This window comes from Hyposmocoma kahamanoa, unplaced genomic scaffold, assembly GCF_003589595.1.
Source record: "Hyposmocoma kahamanoa isolate Upper Pololo Valley unplaced genomic scaffold, ASM358959v1 100021, whole genome shotgun sequence".
Taxonomy (NCBI): Eukaryota; Metazoa; Arthropoda; class Insecta; order Lepidoptera; family Cosmopterigidae; genus Hyposmocoma; species Hyposmocoma kahamanoa.
Window position 1 is genome coordinate 5,384,653 of NW_020653200.1, and position 24,802 is coordinate 5,409,454.

At 35.3% G+C, this 24,802-nt stretch overlaps 2 protein-coding genes across 2 annotated transcripts in view; both read right to left on the reverse strand.

Annotated features, from left to right (window-relative positions):
* The window catches only part of LOC113236395 (clavesin-1), a 27,935-nt gene extending 11,716 nt beyond the window's left edge, over positions 1 to 16,219 (reverse strand). Inside the window, exon 1 of the mRNA XM_026472553.1 lies at positions 16,132 to 16,219. The gene's annotated coding sequence lies outside the window, so the exon portion shown is untranslated. The remainder of the gene's footprint in view (positions 1 to 16,131) is intronic.
* Positions 16,220 to 20,468: 4,249 nt separating this feature from the next.
* LOC113228214 (transmembrane protein 208) lies at positions 20,469 to 24,127 on the reverse strand. The gene is made up of 4 exons (XM_026461467.1): positions 24,017 to 24,127; positions 23,320 to 23,478; positions 22,245 to 22,381; positions 20,469 to 21,557 (listed from the first exon to the last, which is right to left on the reverse strand). Exons 1-4 carry the CDS (start codon positions 24,023 to 24,025, stop codon positions 21,344 to 21,346), a joined length of 519 nt encoding a protein of 172 aa, XP_026317252.1. The 5' UTR covers positions 24,026 to 24,127; the 3' UTR covers positions 20,469 to 21,343.
* Between the last annotated feature and the right edge of the window lie 675 nt (positions 24,128 to 24,802).

A 24,802-nucleotide genomic window follows, 5' to 3' on the forward strand; every position in this document is an offset into this window, starting at 1 on the left:
ACCTATTGCAATAAAACGGCAATTTCATACTTTAACCCCTAATATATTAGACTTTAGTTCACTTGTAACAAATTAGTTGACAGTACTTATAATCTGAATTTCACATTAAACTAGACAAAAGTTTTATTACAACACCAAGATTGCTGCGTGTCCTAGGCTTACGCCGGTATTCGGTGGTAGTTACTATAATCACACTACACATCACAAGTGAAGCATTTTAGAAGCTTTCGCATTAAAAAGAATTAGTTAGAAGGAATTTTTTCTATGTTCGATCTTTGTATTTATAATTATAACAAACTAGTGGAGTAATTTCACAAAAAAATAATTGAATATCATGGTGGTGAAACTTCTATTTTACGAATCTGTCTAACGCTAAGCTCTTATTATGTGCTAATTATATTTAACGCTTTTTAGTTTATAACGTTTTGTTAATTCTTGAGGCAAGTATTCTGCGACCACGCCCATGACGTCCACTGTTCCCTCCAACCACGTGTCTGGTGAACCGAATGCTCTTTTTTGTACGGCAAGAGAAGCAAAACCTGTCATGACTTCTGACCCACACCGTTGTAATTTTCCGATTATCAAAGCACTTTCTCTATATGCAGAGGGTTGAATTCTTGTTATTTCACTCCTGTTGAAGGCACACAGAATCTGTCTTAGTGCTGTTAAATCATAATATGTATAGTCTTCCGGTTCTTTTCCGGCAAACTCCTTGCGTACACGATCTGCGATAGCTGCCAGCTGCGCGTCGTTTAAATTATAATTTAACCCAAAGTTTTGTATGACGTCTATGCTGCTGAGTGTAATATTGGCATATTCCTCTGGTGATATAGCAGGAGTCACCCAATGCAATAACATAAGCACACTTTCTGGAATATTTGGGATACCGTCATAAAAATTTATTATACAGCGCCAAATGAAGTCGGCCTCCGCCGTCCCCAGCTCTTCTTTGCCCAGGTGGGCTAAACACTGCACGATATCTTTCGGTTGTACCGTCTGTAGTTCTTGCAATGTCAACTTTTTATTAGAGGGTAATTCCAAAATTTCGTCACATGTCAGGCTATGTGCTGCCATAATGTTACAGATTAATATCAAAAGTTTATGCTGCATTGCGTTGACAAGTATTTTTTCGTAACACGTATAATAATGTTTTGTCACCGCCCGTAAGTTCTAATGTGGAGTGGTGTTCACGATTCTACGGCATTGCGCCATTGGATTGAGTCATCGTATATATTATTCACATTTTAATTTACGAATTAGGTCTGCGGAGTAGCCCTGAGAGGTTAATAATTAAAAAGGAATCCCTTGCCGGCCACCCGTGTGATTGATTACGATTACATATTTTCAAAGTTATTTTGTTCCGAAATATGTTTCCAACCAATATAATCGCAAAAATTAAAACTATCAAATGCCAAAACGAACGAATTACTGAAGGCATTAGTAGCAGTAGAGTTCGTCCAGGCAAGTACTGCCACCTTACCTATTTTTGCCGCCAAGCAGTAATGTGAGCCTGGTGAAATTACAGGCGCATGGGACTTGTCAACTTACGTCTCAGGTAACACACGCAGTGGCAGTGACCTTAAGATCTTTGCTATTTAAAGCTCTAATTGGCACTGCAAATATTGTGGAGAGGCGTGTTGCTGACCACCAGCCGCATGACTTGTTCGTCCCGTCACTTGATGTTATAAAAAAAATGCGGATTCCCCATATTTTAGGAAATCATTTTGCTGTAGCAGTTCGTTCACTAGCTTAAACCATAGTCCAACTTCTATGGCACTACATATGCAGCGTTATTATTAGTAATTATCGCATATAGTAATATTACTATATAGTCGTATTACGACGGCAATTGTTCGAAGGACACTTACACGGAAACTATTAAGGTGCGACGTTATTTACTTTCAAGAAAACCAATGTGCTATTTGTTTGATGGGTCAACACATAATGCGATGTTTGGCTAATTCATGTTGACGATAGATGAGACGAGTCAGTACACTTGCGTAAATTACAGTACCTACTACAGTCCTAGTTAATAACAAGGCCAAAGTACAATGATACAATCGTATAATAATGAAATAAGTACTGTGTTCAGACATTTCATGAAACTCAGTACAAAATTTGTATCCACAGACCACGTAAAAACGTGTTTGCATCCAGTGTTATTAGATACCTAAGATAAAAATAACTTAGATTTGAGATCCGAAGAATAAACAATCCGCAGCTAAAAATCCAATAAAATGTACTGGTATACGATTTCTATTCAAATAGAAATATACATTTATTTCGGAGATTAGCAAATTACACTTGATTTCGTCATATTCATTAAACTTTACTACTCATTCGTAAAGCAAATTCCCCTGAGAGGAATGAATGAAACTCTAAATTTTGATCTTTGTACATAGACATTTGTACACATTTATCATTTACAATATTATATAATGAGATAACCTGAAAGAGCTGAATGGGTCATTCCTATGGATGATTGTCATCCAAGACGTGGAAGCGGTATTATTATACGACTTTGGTATAACGTTTTTATTCCATTATAGTTTTGAACCACATAAACGACATATTTTGAATAACAACCGGAATATTTTATAGAAACGCGTATGCAAAAACGCGGAATACATTTTCCGTCCTCTAAGGTATACGTTGACTTTTAACCGGATTTATGACTTATTTGTGTAGTTGACTGTCAAGAACAGCTAGTTTTATTTATATTTTTCGTATTAAATTTACGTCTAATCACTGTTTCATTAAAAAAATTTGCTATTCTTCTTAACATAAACTACATTTTCGTCAATGTACTGTGAGGCTAGTGTAAGAATGTTAATTTCTTTAAAGGACTTATCTTAAAGACAGCACAGCAAACAGCACGTTTTTCCACGACAAATATTATTTTAATATCGGCGGCATTACTCCAAAGCAAGATGCCGTTTATCTAGCTAACTAATCTAGTGGTTTCTATATCTGAAAGATTTCCGTTTCTTGCAGTTTTCAGTATGCAGAGCGAAGCCGTTTTGAACACATATATTTATATATTTTGTGCAGTCTATTGTAATTAAGCATCTAAAATACAAGTTATTCAATTTACTCTACCTACAGGCCTACATAAGTCCCTTATTCTTTACGCTTGGCTGATAATTATATATATTGACTGCCTCCGTGGCCGAACGGTTACCATGCCGGACTGCCACGCAGAGGTCCCAGGTTCGATTCCCGGGCCGGGAGAAATATTTATATGGCCTACATTTATTGCTCTCGTGAGTTTGGGTTTAATTTGTGGTTGTCTATGTGTGTGTCCATAACACCCGCGACACAGGGTTTCCCTAGTGCGGGGCTATGTTGAGTGTGTGCGTAATTATTATTATTATTATTATTATTATTATTATTATTATCGTATTTATTTTAAACTCTCGCCTCTCCCAAGGCCTAAAAGATTAATTTTGAATTTTTAAATGGGAGAGGCGGTATTTCCCGGCAATGGCACAGTCGGCCGGGGTCAGGGACTCAGGTCCAAGAATCGGCGAACAATACGTGCCGTATCGAGCAGGACCGCCTTCTGCATTTGTGCTGGAAGCGACACGCCACAGAAATCCAACCGCCTCAAGCTGTTAGAAAGGCTTACTGGAATTAACCCATTTGCGGACAAAACAATTGGGATTATTTCAGTGGAGGCCACATCCCACATGTCGGTGATCTCGTGCGCCAGGTCGAGATACTTCCGGCGTTTCTCGGTTTCAGCTTTCACGAGACCCTCGTCATGCGGGATGGTGACGTCCACAAGAAATACCCTCGACTGCGATCGATCCAATATCACAATATCAGGCTTATTCGCAAGAATAGTCCTGTCCGTGATAATAGATCGATCCCAATAGATTTTGGTGCGGTCATCTTCGAGTATTGGCTCCGGTGAATACTTGTAATATGGCAACCTCTGTTGCACTAGTCCGTACTTGAGAGCGAGCTCTTGGTGTAATATTTTGGCTGCCTGGTTGTGTCTGTGCAAGTACTCAGTGTTAGCAAGAGCGGAACAACCGGAAACAATATGCCTAAGTGACTCTCCGGGACGGCCACATGCCCGACAAATGTCTACTGTGCCGTCCTTTAGGATATATTTCCGATAGTTCCTCGTCTTGATAACCTGATCCTGTATTGCACAGACAAAACCTTCGGTTTCCCCAAAGAGGTCCCCGAAACGCAGCCAATGTAGGGAGGCTTTACGATCCATAAAAGGCTCGTGGAGTACCTTGAAGAACCTCCCATGGAGCTCCTTCTCTTTCCATACGGACTCGCGGTCAGAGGTGCTAAGCACCACCGGGTCTCGCCATTCCTCTTTGGCCAACGATAAGGGAGTTAGCCCTTTATCACATGTGACAACCTCTCCACGAATCACGTCATCCGTCATCGTCAAAAAGTAGTTTCTGAGACTGCATATCTCGCGGTTGTGCATGGTTTTGACACTTAATAGGCCTCTACCTCCACACTTCCGCGGGACATACAATCTCATAACTGACGATCTCGGATGATGCATTCGGTGAGAGGTCATCGTCGTGCGGACTCGTCTATCCAGAGCGTCTAATTCCGTCTGAGTCCATTTGAGCACGCCAAATGTGTACATCAGAACAGGCATGACCCAGGAGTTATAAGCTCGGATCTTATTAACGCCTGACAAATAGCTGTTTAGCACATTTTTCAGGCGCCCATAAAAAACCTCGCACACACCCTGTTTCACGTCTGCTTCCTTCACACCGATGGTCTGCGACATGCCCAAATACCGGTATGTTTCAGTCTCGGAGAGTACCCGCAGGTGATTGGTGCCAATATTAATGCCATTAGAATGCATGACACGTCCCTTCTCAACATGGACCACCGCGCACTTATCGATCCCAAGCTCCATCCTAACCGAACTGCTGAAATCGTTGGTGATTGTCAGCAGCTCCGTCAATCTGTCAGCTGTGGGGCCGTATAGCTTGAGATCATTATTATTATTATTATAGAGATATTTTATTATTATTATTATTATTATTATTATATATGGTTTTTAAATTCGTACACCTATTCATACAGTTTATTTTGAGTAGAATAAAATCATAGGGCTGCCCATTTTACCTAGAGTATTAAAAATGGTGTAATAAAAATCAAAACAAAATTTTTGTGTAAGAAAGTTGGTATGCATAGGTATTAATGGGTAGGTGTAAGGTTTTTTTTTATAATATCAAGTGACGGGACGAACAAGTCGTGCACCTGATGGTGCCTGACGCCTGTTCTTAACAGTTGCAGTGCCATTCAGAGATATAAATCGCAAAGGTCTGAATCACCCTGAGACATAAGTTGACAAGTCCCATGTGCATGAAATTTCACCAGCACCCTTACCCTTCAAAACTGGAACACAGTAATGTCAGCATTACTACAAGAAATAGGTGAGAAGGCAGCACTACCCTGAACAAACTCTTTCACAAGGACCTCTACTGCTACTTAAAAGTTACTAAGAAAAAGTAAGAAGTAGAGCATTTCTATGTAGTGTTTGGCTCAGAGTTCTTCGATTTAAGTACTCTTTTCGATGTAGCTCCACACAAGCTTCTCTGCTGTAAGCTCTTTAATAATTACCGCATTGGTTCATCGCGGAACGGAAAGAAATCGTCAGCGTCGATGGCTCAATCGAAAAGAAATAACCTAGATAGGGCTGTGTGAACTTATGTGCTCATAGAGTACGTAAAAATTTCGTCTATTTACTATTGATTACGTCACGTGTTTGAAGAGTTGGGAGTAACAGCAAACAAGTGCGACATGTAGGTTTGGTTGTGAGGCTGGATAATGGCATCGTTTCCGCATACAGTAAAGTGTTGACTTTACAAAAATACGAAATCTGAATATCACTTAGCTATATTTGTGCGATAGGTACCTAGTAATATGATGTCACGACATTATGTTACTTCGCTTGTACTGCTCTATTTGTTGTATTCACTTCATGTTGGTACTTACTTCATTGTTGTGTTTGTTAATTTTATGTACTTATGCTTACGCGAATAATTTTGTTAATTCACGTCTTTAGTTTATACGAATTTTAGACAATGTGGTACAGATTACTAACAACTCTGAACAGTAACTGTAACAGCTCTGAAAGTGAACAACCTATCACTTTTCATCTACGTAAAGTTCGATGACGTAAAGGAACTAAAGAAGTTAGTTTCGCACTGATCAGGAAATGCTAAAATGTAATTTCCATAACATCGAACAATGTTACGTCAGTAACGTCCTTTTAAAACCCATTTCTAGGTCGCATGCGCACGCCGACTTTGACGATACGTCTGTTTGAATGGCGTTAGGTAGGTACTATTGTGCGGTACCTATTAAAGATTTTTCAAAGTTCGTTAACAACATTATTTTAATTAGTCTACATTATAGGAACTATAATAATCCAATTGAATTGAATGGTTCCCGGTTCTAAATCGGGTATTTTTGTTTTTGTTTTAAATAAAGCAGTGTCACGGCTTAGTTAGTAGTAGTACTTAATGATAATATCTCGTGATTGTTACACATTGAAACCGTCACATTTATAACTTGAGTAATATTTAACTGCCTCCATGGCCATGCCACGCAGAGGTCCCAGGTTCGATTTGTATGGCCAACATTTATATCTCTCGTGAATTTGGGTGTAATTTACAGTTGTCTATGTGTGTGTCCATGGCACCCGCAACAGAGGATTTCCCTAGTGGGGGGCTATGTTGAGTGTGTGCTTTATTATCATTATTATTTACATGTTCTAAATGGCAAGACTCTAAAACTCGTGTTTCTAAGTGTTATAAGAGTACAGTAACAAGTAGCCAGTACCGGCAGGAAGAGGATAAAGGTGAGTATTTACTTAATTGTACATGAAGTCATGTGATGTGATGATTTTTTACAAATCCTCAGTGTTATTAGTTGGACCTATAGATATAGAAAAAAATCTGCTTTAAATTCCGCATCAAAAGTAGCGTAATATGTTATTTTTAATACTTTAAAAACTACCACTTAAACAGGTAAGCGCCATAGTCAAACAAAGTTTCATCCTATGTAATGACATTTTGTAGCCACTAATACATAATGTATTAAAGTTTGATATTTATTTTTTAAACGTATTCATTTATACTTTGACATTGACCTTTTTCCGTGTGGTGACGGATTAGAATACAATTCTCCGCCCCTTTCTCTTCCCGTTGGTGTTGTAGGAGGCGGCTAAGAGAATACTGAGCTAAGGGCAGCTCTACTGGTAGTACGACTTAAAAACAAGTCGTGGGTAGTGGCCACGACTTGTAAATGACAGTATGCGCGACGAAAAACCCGCCAAGTATCCACAGTTCAGATGCGTTCAGCGATATTTGTGATTTGTGGGGGTTTCCGTCAAAATCAGGGCCAGGACAACTGCGTTGACCTGCCAGCCAGAGAGCCTCTTATATCACTTATATATTTATATCACTGGCCACCCGCGGCACTGTACACAAGCCCGAGCGGGCCTAACCAGCTCGTGAGGCTGCGTCATCATCCCGTGAATAATCTTGGGATGATCCATCTTGCCGGCTGGTGACCGGGAGACGGGAGGTACGGGGACCTTTCCATCCGGCGGATCAGCGCAACTTGTCTGTAGGCGAGTTCCTGGGGTAACAGGCGCACGACTTGTTCGTTCCGTCATATGGTACCATAAAAAATATATCAAATAGTAGCTAGACACTAATTATTAACAATACTTATAAACTTTGCCACACCTACAACAAATACAAAAATTACGCCCGGAAATATTTACCAACTAGTGCTGTCTCGCCCACATAGCGAGCAAAATATTAAGTACTTATTATAAAATCTAACGCGCTCGAATGGTCTCCTCAATAATTCGTTACTTATCCATCTCTCAACCAACTTTAGATAACTTGTCAGACAATGGACCTCCCGAAAGACGTAACACATATGGTACTGGGTACCCTATTTATACTTTTCTATGGCTCTATATCGCACTGTTAATGCAATAGTGTATTAACTCAATAAGTGGACTCTTTCAGAATCGATGAAACACGAATTACTCGCTTTCCGCAAAAAATCATTAAAATGTATGTATGTCATAGTTTATTATAGACACTTAAAGAACTTTTCAAATATATTTAAAAATAAAATGCAAAAAATAATTTAATATTTTTGAATAAGGATTATTTCGGCCAGAACCAGCTCACATAAAGTGTGTCTCATTTTGAGTTAAGTGAATATCTTTTGATTATTACTTACAATAGTCTAACGACGGTTTTATGTCGTGTAAAGAGAGTTTTACGTTCAGTAATAATATAATATGAAATTTCACATATTTTGAGTTTCAACACTAAATAGAATAAAATGCTAAAAACAATAGCAGTGCGATATGTCTTCATAGTGAAAGCACTAGATGAACATCTACATTTTAGAATTTTTTACCTTATACTTTATGTACTTATTGCACATTACATTAAAATGCAATAAGAATTCAAGTAAATTAAATTATATCCATTGTCACATTTTGCCTTCGAACCCGAGAACCGGTTCTACAGCACACACATTATTATTATACACACACAAGTAAGCGGCGATCTCTGTTTATAGAAAAGGGTGACTCAAATATTTTTGTTTGGGGCCTTGGTTATTGCTCCACATGGTTCCTGCTTATACAGGATCAGATGTATATATTGAAACTATTAAAAAAATACGTCAATTTGTTTAAAAAACTTAGAATAATCATAATAGTAATATTATTTACTTATTTTTTCTCTTCATAAAGTGCTTACAGAGTAACGAGTTTAATATTGAACCTTATGTATGTGAGATTGATATCAGGGTTACGCGATAACTCCACTAACTCCAAAATATTCCACAAACTAGGGGATGAATCCGGTTTCGCTCACCTTCCTGTAACCGATTTCAATAAAACTTGGCAAATAGATGCAATTCCACGAACTTTTGAGGTCATTTTTTCTCAAGTTGGAACTCTCAATAGAAACAATATAATTGAGGAAAGCCATTTTCCTGCGATACAAGAAGTAGTAATTAAAATAAGAAAAGTACCTAATAGGTTATTTCCGACGAGTCCAACCAAACCTTGTACCAAGGCTCAGATGTAGTAGTTGGAAGATTAAGGAAACCTCTTATAACTGCGCTACCGATCATTTTATATAATAGGTACGGCATTGAACTATTCGATCAATTTCCATCTGAGTGTTTAATATGAAATTTATAATTAAAATGTGCTACACTGATCTTGAATGAATGTCACCTCCAATGAAAATTCAAGTATACATAGTTATATACTAAGGATTAGTATAGAGGTACTTATCAAGTAGTAAGGTATTATTTAAATAATGAAATTTATGACATTGGTATTACTTCTATAGATGCACGACTATAGCGTAAAGTACGTACTACATCTCGATCATCACATAGTTACTATTTATGACGTCTTTGATATCCCTGAATATTGTTTACAAAAGCATTATGTTTTCTTGGCCAAATGAGACTTGTTTTTAAAGTGACCCTTTAATCGTATTGTTTTACATATCATTATGTATAAAAATCAATCACATGCGACAATGTAGTATTCTACGAGGAAAAAATAGGGAGGAAAAAGGTCAAAAGGAAGATCGTTCGCGTGGAACACGATGGTAAATGTAACATTGAGGGCAAGAAGTTTGCTTGCACACGAAACTTGTTTCAGCAAGTGATAATTTCAGGAGTTTTACAAGGTATTATTCGCAAAGGCTCATCGGTGTAGGGCAATGCTTTTAAGCGTATAAAGAATACGTTGGGACGGAAATTCTGCCGTCCACTAACACGCAGCTAAGTGACAAATGGTCAAATATCCGTTTTTAAATTGCAAAAAATAGAGCACAAAATTATCTTTTAAAAATAGTTCAAATTAGTTAACGTGTTCGACTTACCCTAACGATGCCTAGCTGAAATATCATTAAACAATTTCAATATTCTAAAATTGGGTTATGGTTTTTTATGATATCTCTTTGAAATCATTTTGACACTTAGCCGCGTTTTAGTTAGCGGGCAGAATTGCAGCAGGTACCACATATCTGAAGATTAGTTCAGTAGTGATGTACTACAATATGATTTCCAAGTAGACCTGTGTCGGTCGATCATTTTTGATAACCCGGGTCGATCACGACCCATGCGTAATGTGATCGGGTCATATGATTCGATCATATGTTCGATCTTTTAGCGGGTCACCCGCCGCTCACGATACTTTCACATGGCGTTTAAAAGTGTCAAATTATACAATTAGCTTTTATTCTTTTTTGCTCATGGGTAATGCGTATAAAGTTTAAATGCATCATTGATAAACCACACTTAGGACACTAAAATTTATTTCTAGGAAAAGTAGCACCAAAAAACAAAATGACATAATAAAAAACTTATGAGCATTCAAATTACTAATTTATTATTCATTAATATTCTTATATTAGCTTAAATAAACACAACATACCGAGAAACATTAAACTTACAAAATTACCATGTAATGGACACTACGCTACGGAGCAATTAGGATGAATGATTGATAGACTCATTGGACCGTTAACCCGTTGACTCGTTGATCGATTGCTTGACTTTTTGGTTCGATCGATCGAAGGTTCCATCGAACAAATGTTCGATTCAAACGAAGAGTGAGAAGGCTAACCGTATCGTGTGTGGGGACTTCACGTGAGAGTGAACGAGACAAAAGTAATATTGTGAATTGTTGAATAATCTCTAAAGTTACATGGATAAAGTCGAATATTGCGCGCATGACCCATTAAACTCTAAAATGATCGAGTTATTTAGAAGCTACTAATTTTGATTCGATCGATCACGATCTACATACGTCGATTTCCAAGTAATACTTATCTAAATGCACTAGTAGCTTTCCTTGCATCGTGAAATTCGAGAGACGTATTAATTTACGGTTTTTAGTAGATTACGTTAATACCTAAGTATGTTATTGATGTGACCTACGTGAAGTAGCTTTTTTAAGTACATTTTAATGGTAGTTTTGATGATGCCATGATAAGAGGGTTCGCCAAATTTTCGGAATTGTTACACATAGGAAACGAAACTATTTTTCCGGATTTACATCGCGTATATTTGATTTTCCAATAAACCAACGTTTCGGGCCCTTTACAGCGCCCATGGTCACGGCTGACTGATCATTGCGACTGGTCAACCGTGACCATGGTACCTTTAAAGAGCCTGAAACATTGGTTTGTTGGAAAAAACAAATATACGAGATATAAATCGGGAAAAATAGTTTCATTTCCTAAGAGGCTTCATGTTAACTAAGAACAACCCTCTCGAAAAAGCTCTATACTCAGGCTAGTATTGCACCTAGTCAACTATGATTTAGTTTTATATAAGTAATGTCTTTAATCACAACATCTGTTCCACTCAAAATAGAATCTCAAATGTCTAGATATAACTAGAAAAAACCTTTATAGATACAGTTATTTATTAAAGAATCGTCCTTCAACAAATGGACACAGTACAATTTAACTAAAAGCTAGCAATTATGGTTCTGAAAGAATGTGCATAATTAAAACTAAACACGAAACCGACTTAACAGCAAGTAGGTTGCGTAGGTTTCTTAATTACAAAATTATTAATTTATTGTATGAAAATTAGTAGCGGCGTGGCTGCAGCGCCACAGACGCGTCACTGCAACGCTTCTATAAGTGTCTAATTTGTAGATTAAAGCCATTACGATTTCATGAAGAAAATAACTTGGACGTAATAAAGAAATCTAATTAGTGTTTGAGGGTAAGACCTAATAGCTTTCATTCCGTAGACCTCATTTTGTTTTGCGCAATATTCCTACGTACTCTATTACGTATGACCCTTTATGTAACGCTAACTCAAAACAGACGCGTTTTAATTTTTAAATTGTGTTATGTACTTGTCAATTTCGCTGGTGAATAAGTATAAGAACATGCGATGTAATTTGATAAAATTGAATTTGAAAAATGTTGCTTAATTACAAAATAACAGCGGGACTAAAAGCCATTACGATTTCATGAAAGAAATTATCTTAGACGTAATAAAGGAATCTAATTTGTGTTTGAGGCTTAGGGCGCTTTCCCATTAAGTCGTAACGTTTTATTTATCGTTGGACGACTGACGCGTCCAGCCTGTTACCATATCACGACTATCTGTCGTGACTGTGTCGTGGACGTTATTTTGTCGTTGAACGACTGTCGCGTCTAGCTGTTCCCACTACGTCGTGACGACAATTTATCGGTTCACAGCAGCAGCCATGTCGTTAGCATGACAGAATCGTTTAAAGCTGCGATTATCTGTCGACACATTTTTGTCATGACGTTTTATTTATCGTCGAACTGTCGTTCTAGCTCTTTCCATTGTCACGACAGTCTGTCGTCGTAACGTTAAAAAAGTCGTGAAAGACAGATAAACGTGTTGTACTGTATGTGAACAATTTCATTAATATATACAAGCCACGACACTTTAAACTGGACGACTATCTATCATCACGGAATAATGGGAACGCGCCTTAAGATGTAGTGGTTTTAATTCCGCAGACATTCTCATTTGCGAAATGTTCCTACGTAACTACTCAAAAACGTTTGATCCTTGAACCTTATGTAATGCTAAATCAAAAAAATAGCTACGTTTTATTTCTTAATTGCGTTGCGTACATCTATCTCTACATCGCAAGTGAATAGGATACGATGTAACATGATCTAAAAATCTACATTTTGAAAATTGAAAAAGAGAAAGTACAAGCACAAAACATAAACTAGGCTATAGTAATAAGTATTATTAGGGTCGACGTACAATACAGTGTTCAACGGCATGATTATATCTAAGAAGATTGTTGTGGCGATAGTTGCTAAAGAAAACTATTAGATCAAAATGAAACGAAAAATGTGTCACAAATTAACCTCTACTTACTTGTAATTCAGTAGGTATAGCTTTATAAACTCAACGGAAAAGTGATTGTATACAAGTTTGAAAGAAAGAGATAAAAGTGCCAATGTTTTTTTACCAAGATTAACCTTGGCGTTATTCATTGTAAAACAAATGTTTTCCTTTAACGAGTCACCATTACGTTCAAGTACGCTCGTAAAGACTGCTGTCACAAGAAAAACAAACAAAAGCGCTAAAGTGAATATCGTTAACTGAAGAACTTGAAGTTGACATCTTATTGTCAGAGGTGTTTAAAATTGAGAATGCCTACACATTCATGATCGGATGATCTTTACGAAACTGTTAACGAAATGATAATGTACTTTGAAGATAAAGACTTTTGTCTAATAAAATAATACTACGCTACGTGTTTATATAAAAAGGGGGCTTCAATTACGTACGCAGGTCCTTTTTATATTTAGTTACATCTGTCATTTCTCCTTATTGCGTCTCGGTGGCTTTTTATTTTGAGCCTCTATGCAGGCTTATTTTTAATTAACTCGTAACTATATACTATCGTCACGGTATGCTGAAGACGCTGGTTTGAATCCAGCCGGATCGTAGAATTTTTTCTTAGTGTTCGATCTTTATATTAATAATAATTATAACAGACTAGTGGATTAATTGAACTAAAAAAGATAGTAAAACATTGTGTTATTCAATAAACCTTATATAACCCGAAACTGCTTGAATTGGCTTTCCTATTAAACAAAAGACTTTTGGACATGCCGTTCAAAATTTGTCTCACCAGATCGCCGGTTGGTGACTAAAGTAATTATGTCGATATTATGTAGGTGAATAGTGTTCTGATTATAATAAGGGATTACCAAGTTAAAAACTTTTGACTTAAAATATACATATAATAATTATTTAAAAAAATCCAAAGAACTCAAAAGTTTGTGCTATTCACAGACCACATATCCGTGGTGCTATTATATCGGTTTGCCAAGTTTTATTGAAATCGGTTAGCGAAAAGTGGGTTGAATCCAATAAACCGGATTCATACCCTAATTTGTTACCCTTAGAGTGGAATATTTTCTTCAAATTTGAATGGGACCACTACTAAGTACCACTATCCAAGAAAAAAAAAATGGAAATCGGTTCACAAAAGTCGGAGTAATAGCGTAACATACACATAGAAAAAAAAATTACAACGGTTGGTTAAAAACATAAAGAAGGCTTCTAATATTTTAAGATAAAAGTCAGTGATGCTCATTGACTTACAAATAAATGGACGACGGGTTTAACACAAAAACCACGAAAAAACTGTCCCAAGTCAACCTATTCGAAATTTAAATTGTAATGTCATCGCAGTATCGCGCTGTCAGTCGAAAAAATGAAGATTAAAGCGGAGTTTGGCGCTCTGTATACGATTTTAGCACCTTACAAGCGCGGACACTTTTTAGCGCGGACCCGACGTCCATATACTTGTAAGTCAATGGTGATGCTTACTAAGACACGCTATTAGCCTAAAACAATCGATATTAGAATTTGTATCAATTTGACTCTCTTTATTGTGCATACAAAGTTCGTACAAACAGTACTTTTCAGGAGAGAGGTATAGTGGATAACTTTTTTATGATTGAATAAGAGAATTATGTATGCATTGAGTTACCATTGTATAGTCGGCGCCCTCACTTAAGTATCCACTATTTTATATATATATTACTAAGTGGTGTACAAATAGTGGATGCCTAAGTGGGGGCACCGACTACATAATTTTTTTAAATAGTTCATATTATTTTTATGGCTTGCATATTATGGTAAAAGCACTTTTGATATTTGAACACATGTGGTTTTATTATACCAAGGGTACGAATTATTAAATGAAAATTAAACAAATAAAGCACACCTACTTCAAATGCCTAATATAGGGTTTTTCAACAAGAACTTTGTTTTGTAAATCAAAATAAAATAATAAACTTAACCTTACTTTTTTTAATACAATGAAAATTTGAATCATTGTCATCTAAATTTATTGTTTTATTTTGATTTACAAAACAAAGTTCTTGTTGAAAACCTCTTTATGAACGGTGCCATTTGTAATTATGCGAGTTCTGAGATTTAGGCACGAGATACATCGTTGCAAACTAGTGAACAGAAATCGTAAAAAATTGTAAATATATTACACAATACACATAGGTTGCTCTGGCCCCAAAGTAAGTAACTAAAGCACCTGTGCTATGAAAATCGAAAACAACGACGGTACTACAAACACTCAGTGTTAAAAGTTACTTATCTACATTGACCCCGCCGGGGATCGAACCCAGAACCTCAAAGATGGCGATACCGTGAAAACTAATGTGCTAGCCACTCGACCGCTGAGGTCGTAAGATTAAATTATTATAAAAAGACTAAAAATCAAACTTCTTATACAAAGAACTTAAAAATTTGTTTGACAATTCTTATAACTCGGAGAGAGGCGAATTGTTATTTAATATATCATTCATTTATGAAGGACGTGGGGAATTTTAGTATCAGACAGTTAGTTAGTGGATTATAGTGTTGGAAATTTTGCGTAGCTCCTATACAAAGAACGGTAAACTTCTAATATTCTAATATTAAAAGGGTGCAGTACGATTCGTATGTTTGTTCCAGGATTTGCTAGACTATTGTCATAGTAATGTAGCGTTGTAGATCTGGATTGCTACACAGGGAGAGCTACACAATGATAATACGTAAATTGTATTATTATAGTAAACCCAATGAAGTACCAAAAGGCACACACTAAAGTTTAAACCAAAAGTGACGGAAGTACAAAGTGTGGGGATTTTTCTTTAAAAAAAATTAAATAAATCACGAATTTATTTATCGCTATCACTGGACAGGAAGTTTTAATTTAAGAGTCTTATTTACGAAATATTTATTTATATATATTACTTATTCTTCGTCTTCAGGGTGAATTACTTCATAGCATATACCTACCTGCTACTTGAATTATATTATTTTAGAATGTAGTATCATTATTCAAGTTTTATTGAATTTTGCATCCATCCTGTAGTCTGGTTGTCATCGTGTATTTTGTAAGTAATTTAAAATTATCTAGGTGAAGTTTTAATAGACAGAAATAAAATTAATTTCTTTAAGATATATGACATTTGTTTAAAAATGTGTAAAATTCGCAATGCTCTGATAAACGAAGAAACGCAAAAAAACAGAAACAAAAAAAGAACTTACCCGATAAAAAAATCCGCGCTATGAAAATAAATCCAGCCGCATTGACGAGCGGATGCGTAATGTCCAAAGTGTGATTGGCGCCGGCGTCTTCTATCTAATACTTTAACACACTGCGCAATCTAACGTGCACTCGTAGCCGCTAAGTGCGTGAGCTCAGGATCGTATAAAGGCGACATCCTTCGTTGCCCCCACTACATCAGAAGCTCGTCGAGACTTCTGCGCACGGCCGTGGCCATGCAAAATGAACAACACATACCGTGTATTATCATAAAGTACATTGAAAATTCATACACTTCAAAACGCTAGAATTATGTTTTAGCAATTTTCCTTTATACGTAAATATAAATATGTTTTTCGTCATGACGAATTATATACATAAATATGTTAGAGGAAAGTGAATGCCATTCTGTGGACTTTTGAAGCAATCTTAAAAAAATCGCCCATCTCGATTTAATGGCTAATAAAAAATAACTGATACGAAATGTTTAAAACTCAAATCATATAATCATATATACTGTTTGAGTGAATGTTTTTTGGATTGTTCTAATTTTAAATTACTAACATAAAATGATTTTATCAAATTTGGTACCTATAATACACACCCTTAATAAAAATAACCAAAGAAAAATGTAAATTACATCGTAGATAGAAATCAGCTCATTACCCAAGAGACTATAACGAGGTACCTTCACTTGGGGTAAGGCGCCATTGAGTTCTGACTAAAAAATATCAATTTCCTCTTTCTAAATTCATATGGAAGTGTGTAGAATCGATGAGGGGTTGTTCTACTTCATTGTCATATTTAAGAGCGAGGCTCTTATCGGTGTACTCATTCAACTTACGCAGTAATTAATATGAGGCCGGTCATATATTATGATGTGCACTGCGACCTGACTGCGCCTTACAATTTGTTTGAAAACGTATTTACTAAAAGAACGCCTCAGCTGTGTCTGAAACTTTTAATGACGTTAGATGAAAAAGTAAGGGGCCGAGTCGGTATCCCTATATTTTCACATTTTTTTGGGCAGAATTTAATCATTTCTGATTTTTTACATGTTTCTCTTATTTAATTTGCTATTTTTTTAGATAGAGAGACAGAAAGAGAGAGAGAGAAATAATAAATAAATAGCAAAGAAACTATTTATTTATTATTTCTATTGCTCTCTTCAAAAGACTGAAACAACGTGTTTTCCTAAAGTATAGAAGCGGGCTTATATAACCCCATTTCATAAATCAAATTCGTCTTTATAGAAAATCACGGCGCTGCTCCAGAGCAAAACCTGATAAGGGACAATTTTTTTTTTTTTTTTTTTTCAATTATTTTTAACGGAACCATAGTAAGTACTCACCTAAATATTTGTGATAACTGCTTCAAAATTGTACAATTTATCAGAGATTACGACGCCTTAAAACATAGCAGTATTTGAGACTTGCTAATAGGTGAATTAGTTAAAGCGCCTTGTTAGATATTTGAATTGGCAGTTAGTGGACAATAAACTTTACTTATACCGAAAATCTTTTAAAACGGAAAATTTAATTAGTCAAATATAATCAAATTTCTTCCAAATTTTCTATTAAAATAACTAAATCAAATACCTAGACAATGCTTAACACTGTTTTGATTTTCGCTGCTACAGTAACTTATGTATACATTATAAATATTCAATGTTAGTAAGGGTATAAAATATGTAATATATAAGTAGTGAACATTTTTGTGACATCAATAAATTCGTTGATTGGTACCTTATCTAATACTATTCCCTTTTTAGATTAAAAGTAAAATTGTTTAAGAGCGCCTTTCATTTATGTTTTTGGGCTTTCCCGTAAAATTTTGTCTAAAGCACTTACTAGGTTTTGTTATGGGGTAGCCGATCAGAATACAACTATTATCCGCTAATTCCCAGTCGTCACCACTGGCTTTGTTTCCACTGGCGACAAATGGGAAAAAACCCATATGTTACAGTTACCAATAGGGCAAGCACGATAGGGCGCGACTAGCGCGAGAGCGAGAGCACTCTCGCGCAAGTCGCGCCTTATCATGTTAGCCCCACAGTTGGTGACAAATGGGATATGCGGATGGATGAGATGATTTCAAAATTGAGAAAGTCATCATACGATTTCAAATGCACGTTTGAAGTGCATTTGAAATGATGAATGTTTATTCATCATTACAAAGTCACCATCGGCAGTCACAACATATGAGATTATTTCCCCTGTAATAAATAAATAAAACATCTGAACTTTAAAAAAAATAACGTCATACAATGAAATTCGTTAATTTATTTACTTAGTTTGCAATAACTTAATAGGAACAGGGGGCCTACTATGAGCTTAACCGGCCAGCCAAGTTCCATGCAATTCATTGACGTGGTAAAACTGAATTGCTTAAATTCATATCATGACCTTCACAAAGTTGAACGGGAATGGCATGACCATAGATCATACACTATGGCATAACAGGATAATGAATTTGACTTTTTAAACGTTAATTATTGTCTCTGGCTGGCTAGCTGACATCTAACAAGAGCGAGATGGAACTACATACTACATCATATGAAAGAAATAGACAGTTGTACTATCTTGGGAGCGTTCAAGCACTATTAACCGATTGTGTTCAAAATAGTTTATTTATTAAATATTTAGTAATTTTATTATCAATTATACTTATTACAATGTTTTGTAATAACGGCAACTTTTCAATCATACTTTACAATTTGTCGTACGACAAAATTACATGTCATGTTTAGTCATTATAATTGAAATTAATAAGCCGAGTTTGTAATTTGATAACATAATTGGAATGCATCTTGTATTCGTACATTTTCGTTGATTACAATTATTGTCAAATTTAGCACAATTTAAAAGTTATTTTATGATTTTCGGTCAATAAAATTATTAAAATTCCATTTCAAAATTGCAATAACATTCATGCCAATAATTTATCAATAATACTTTTAAGATTGGTAACTCAAACTAAAATTTTCAAAAAACGCTCAATACTTAATAGTATTTAGATAGCCTAAAAAGATAAAAATAATTATGAACCTAAAAATGTAATAAAACTTAAAAATGTAAATTTCTTCAAAACGAAATTTCTTAATAATGTAACAAAATCGAAGAAAAAGTTAGTCACCGGTCACGGAGTAACTTTTTGAATTGCTTATTGATACGATTTTGCTATGAAAGAAAAGGTGAACGGATTTCGAATGGGGAACGTAAACTGTATGGACCGTGAATTGTTTTTGTGAGTTTGACAGGCAATCCAACTTACAGGCTTAAATAGGATTGCTCTAAGAGCTCATAGTAGGCCCCCCAGGAGTGACATTTACATGGTCACTTCCATTTTTTTTTCCCAAACTGACATTGAAATAGGTACTTGAACACGTATTTCAATAAACATAAAAAACTGCAAAATATGAAGTACTTAACTTAGTGCCTACCCACTGTGTATTTTACGTTTGTAAAATTATCACTTTCTAAAAGTAGGTTTATGTTAATACGTAGCAGGCAATTTATTCAAAATATAAAACAGGTAAAAATAACACTGAACAGGTAACTGTTTAATTAAGAATACTCGTATATAAAATTTGCTTATACAGAGTAATCGTAAAGTGTCGTAATATTATTAATTATTTGTATTTTAAGTACATGTAAGGCAGATATGTTAGAAATATGAATAACTTTAAAAATACAATTCTATAATTCAGTTAATAAGTAAATACTTAATATATAATAATAGTTTTTACTTAACATATTTAAGTATATTTTTAACAGTGCAATAATGGATTTTATAAATAATAAAGGTTTTTGTACATTTCAGTTCTTAATTCAATATAACAATATTAGTTTTCTCTTTTTGCAATTAACCATCAGAACAAATTGCCTTGTTCACAAGAAAACAGTTCTATGAAATCATCATTGTTGCAATGTAATTATTTTTGTTGTAATTTTGAAAGGACGCAATTATCCCAACACACATAATTGCGGTGGAATGTAGAAGAATAGGTAGCAAATATTGAATTCTACGAAATTACTCCTAGCCATGTGTGCTACAGTCTTTATTTGGTTGAACACATTATTAATATGATGCTAATTTAGCATGTTGCGTTGAAAGTTATTGTAATTTGTTTCAACACCCATCAGTTCAAATCTGGACGGGTATGTCTGGTACGTGTTGCACGTTAAAATATCGTCAGGTATTTATGAACGGTAAGTTTCCCAATCCGGACTAAAAACGGAACACACGGGCAAGTCTCACTCACAACCATAGTAGAATAAGAACAAGTAGGGCTACTCCCGCCCGCTTGGCGCATCAATACCTACACTTCACTGGCAGCGTAGTGTTGTCACATTATTATGTTAGTTGTACCTGTACCTACAGGTTGTAAACATAATTTCAAAAAACGTATAGTATTTAGAAGTGTTTCCGTGCTATATTGAAATAATCTTTGTTAAATGCAATATGTACGTATATTGATATTTTTTTTATTTTTATTACCAGGATTGGTTTCTAGATTATGGGAGTATGTTTACGAAATGGGAATGCGTGCGAGTGGATGAGCGAGAGGCGTACGAGTGCGTGCTAGCTGTGCCAATCCAATATAACGACTTGTCTTATTCATAAATACTCGAACCCCTAGTCTTAATTTTTCAGTAGAGTCCTGTAAAGTGGAGTCGAGTCTTGTATACACATATAAGTAGCGCAGCTACATTTTGTATGGAGTTGCAGTATTGTTCTTATTATACTATGTCCCTTGGAATTACGAATATTTCACAGTCAATGCTTCACATTGTATAGTGTGTATGCACTCAACCACTGGCCTATAAATAATAATAACGCACACCCAAATGGCCCGCACTAGGGAAACCCTGTATCGCGGGTGCCATGGACACACATATAGACAAACACTAATTACACCTAAATTCACGAGAGAAATAAATGTAGGCCATGCAAATATTTCTTCCGGCGCGGGAATCGAACCCAGGACCTCTGCGTGGCAGTCCAGCAGCTTTCTATGACACAGCAGCATACAAAATTGATAAATTTAAGTATAATTTATTTATTTATTTTATATAAAAGAATTCTACACTTATTAAGGCGTCGCGTCCGGTGCTGGCAGATTATTCTACATTTACCTCAAATGGGACAGCGGTCAGCACTATTTAATCTTGACAAGTGAAATAAAAAACTAATAACGAAATAAATAGAAATCTACTGATGATGACGTCGCATTTTACGTTTTTTCTTCTTTTCGTCTTGTTCTGTGTCTTGAGGGGCCTCTTGAAAGAACCATGGTCCAAGAATGTTGACCCAAAGCAGCCAAAGTGCTCTGATGGGCAGTAGCAGCAGCAACAACCAGAAATAATTGGAAACTACTGCTAGGACGTGAGTTATAGAAGACAGTATGACAATGTCTTTAACGTGTCTGCAACAGAATTATTATATATTTATTCATAATTTAATATGTACTTATTAATAACAAACAGATTGAAGCAGACTGTTGATCGAGGAGAATGTTAGAGAGAAATCAGGATGGATTTTAGTTAGTACTTAATTTTAGTTTAGTTAGTGTAATTGCTTTAACGGCACAATGCATATATTACATATTTAATGATTCTAATAAATAGAAATAAAAGTACCATACAAATGTGCTAATTACATTTCATTACGTAACTGAGGCATTATATGACACCATTGTGAAACCTTTTCTAGTTTCACAGTGTCAATTGTGTCAAAACTAAGATTCACTAGGGAAGCACTTGTGCCAATTAAATATTTCATTATATAACTAAGCATTATGTGCCACCTTTGTGAAATCTTTTCTAGGTTCACAGTGTGATTTTGCTACAAAACTATGATTCACTAGGGTATCGCTTTGCATGCAACAACATAGTTAACATTTATCCTTTTTGATATCAGTTACATGCAATGTACATAGTATCAAATGACAATAAATGTTGTTGAATTTGTTGTGGCTCATTGGTGTATATATCTAGTGTGATATATCTACTGCTGTTAGATTTATACTACTTCCAAAGAATAATTTTCATAAACTTTACTAAGTTCATAAAAATAATAAAATAATTTATAGCTTCTACAAAAAATTACTCACTCCCCCATGCCACCTTCCATATTCAGGTCAAGTCCAGGGTCAACAAGTTGAGTATTATCTGAGTATATTGGCCGACTGATGTACCTCATCATTTGATAGCATCCTATATTTATTGACAGTATCAGCACATTGAGAAACTGTGAACAACAAATATAATTACATGTAACTCCCAGATGACATGCATTATATCATCCTATGATGTGTTTGCTCAATTACATTATCAATTACACCTACCTACATGAAACATGGAATATAGTACTAGGAGAACTAGATTCAAGTAGAATTTAAAGAATAAAGAAACATATCAATAACTTGTCTCAAGTGTAGCTAGATCAATATTAACACTCCATAAGTAAATATGGAGCTTTCCTTGCAAGCAATAGTTGTGAGTTATACATACATAGTATAGTCTGTCTTTTTTGAAGACTTCATAAAATGACAGTTCATCACACAAAAGTGTTGCCCACTTGCGAGCAGCCAGTGATTGCAGTCAATAAATATCCTACCGGCAATCGAGTTAATACTGGTCATGCTTATGGAATAAATAGTTGAACTTGTTTCATTTGAATCATCCTCAACCCATTATTCATCCATATTTTAGCACAAGTTCATTGGAATTGTTAATTTTTGTAGGTTCATAAATAGACTGTATTTAGAAGTATGTTTATGAAAAATACAAACAGGACACATATTTTAAAGTTTTTGTATATAAATAAAAATGTATCTCTATACTAATAGACCAACAGTCAAAATAAGAATAAAGAAGGCAATTTCAGAATACCATCATTTTTGGTAAAATTTTATCTTCTTTCACAATCTATTTATAACAACTACATAACTCATTACAATTTTATGAAAACTGGCACCCTACAAATGTCGTTTTACTCCATCTTCAAATAAGATAAGATTAAGTATACTTAATGAATAGAGTTAACTGTTCGCATAATTACAATAAGTGTGTCCCAGTAAACAATATACAGAGACACTGTAAAGTTTGTATGGACACAGCAGCATTTGATGCACTCTTAGCTGTATGGGTATTGATTAAGATGATATGACAATTTTGTTGACTTACAATGATACCAGTAGTGAGACTATCATAGTAGAGAGCAGCAGTTAAGACAGCATAAAAACTAGCTGCTCCTAAAGCCATGTTACGGTAGAAGTTGACAGTGGCAGCATTCTCCACCAAAATCTGCTTGGCACCTTTGGTAGGTGCCTTACCTTTTTGAGGCTGAAAATTAAATTAACAACCAAATTAATTTGGGTAATAATGCAAATGCCTTCCCGTGTAGCTTTAAACCCTAAGATCATTCTCATGTTAAAACTGCAAATTGCTGTAAGGGTATGACACCTGCACTTTTCCTACCAACTACTACTATGGTAAAATTATATTGAAAAATGTGCTCAGACTTTGAGGCTCACTAATCAATTTGTAGATTTAGGTAGGTATCTACAGGTTAACATTTAGATATTGGGACAAAAACATTATTGCTCTGTTTTTATTACCCAACTCAATTATTTTCGCATGGCTACCGTAACGTATAAATTATTGAAAACTAAACAAAATGCTACCTACTACTACTTGAATTACATTCGTTGAGCAACACCTGTTTCAACACGAACCGTGAACAAAAAACAGAATATTATGAATTATATTACAATAGAATCTTTTGTTTTTTTATATATTTCGAGTTTCTACAATGTATTAATTTAAAAAATAGGTTGAAAATCATTAGAACGACAATTTAAGACATATAAACTATACTCACAGGAGGCATGACTTCTGTTTAAGTAAGTGCAAAGTTTTGAAGCTATTGATTTTAATTAAATAATTTACTTAAACTAATTTGTGTTGTTCATATGTTCTTCATGTTACAATTAAAAAGTATTTTCGAAATCAATGTTGAATTTGCTTCTCCAACCTCGATTGTGACTAAAAGTCAGAAACAGAAAGAAACGTTGTGTCATTGCCCCATGTGGCAAATCAGTGTCAGTGCTAATTCGTTCGGAAACTATTCTATTTCTGATTACCTATGGGTAATTTCCCTAAAAGTTTGAAATAAAATTTCCCGAAAAATTGAAAGGAATTTGAAGGCACATATTATGTTGTACGTTTAGAAATGTGTTTTGAAGATTTAGATAACGTGAATTATAAAATAAAATTGTATGGCTACAAGGGTGCATTTACAATCCTGAATTGCAGTCCGCCTTGCCGTCTGTCGCGTTATGCAGGAATAGAAATGTAGTCGCAGCGTACAAGCCATCTTAGCATTGCAGGCTTGCAGGATGGCTTGCACGGTGCGACTACATTCATAATCCTACATTAGGCGGCAGAAGGCAAGGCGAATAATGCACAATGCAATGCAGGATAGTTTTAGTGAGTGAACAATACAATAGCGAAAAAACCTTTAATGGCTCCATCGTTTTCGTTCCCTAGTTTCAACTTTTGACAGATGTCAACGTCATTTGTGGAAAATAAAAAAGAAAGATTGGAAAAATATTCGGAAAAATAAAATAATAGGGGTTAAAGTATGAAATTGCCGATTTGTACTGAA

Coding starts and splice junctions, on each gene's coding strand:
- LOC113228214 (XM_026461467.1), bottom strand. Junction 22,382..23,319: donor GTCTCACTACTGGTATCATT/GTAAGTCAACAA, acceptor TGTTGTTCACAG/TTTCTCAATGTGCTGATACT. Junction 21,558..22,244: donor ATGGAAGGTGGCATGGGGGA/GTGAGTAATTTT, acceptor ATTCTGTTGCAG/ACACGTTAAAGACATTGTCA.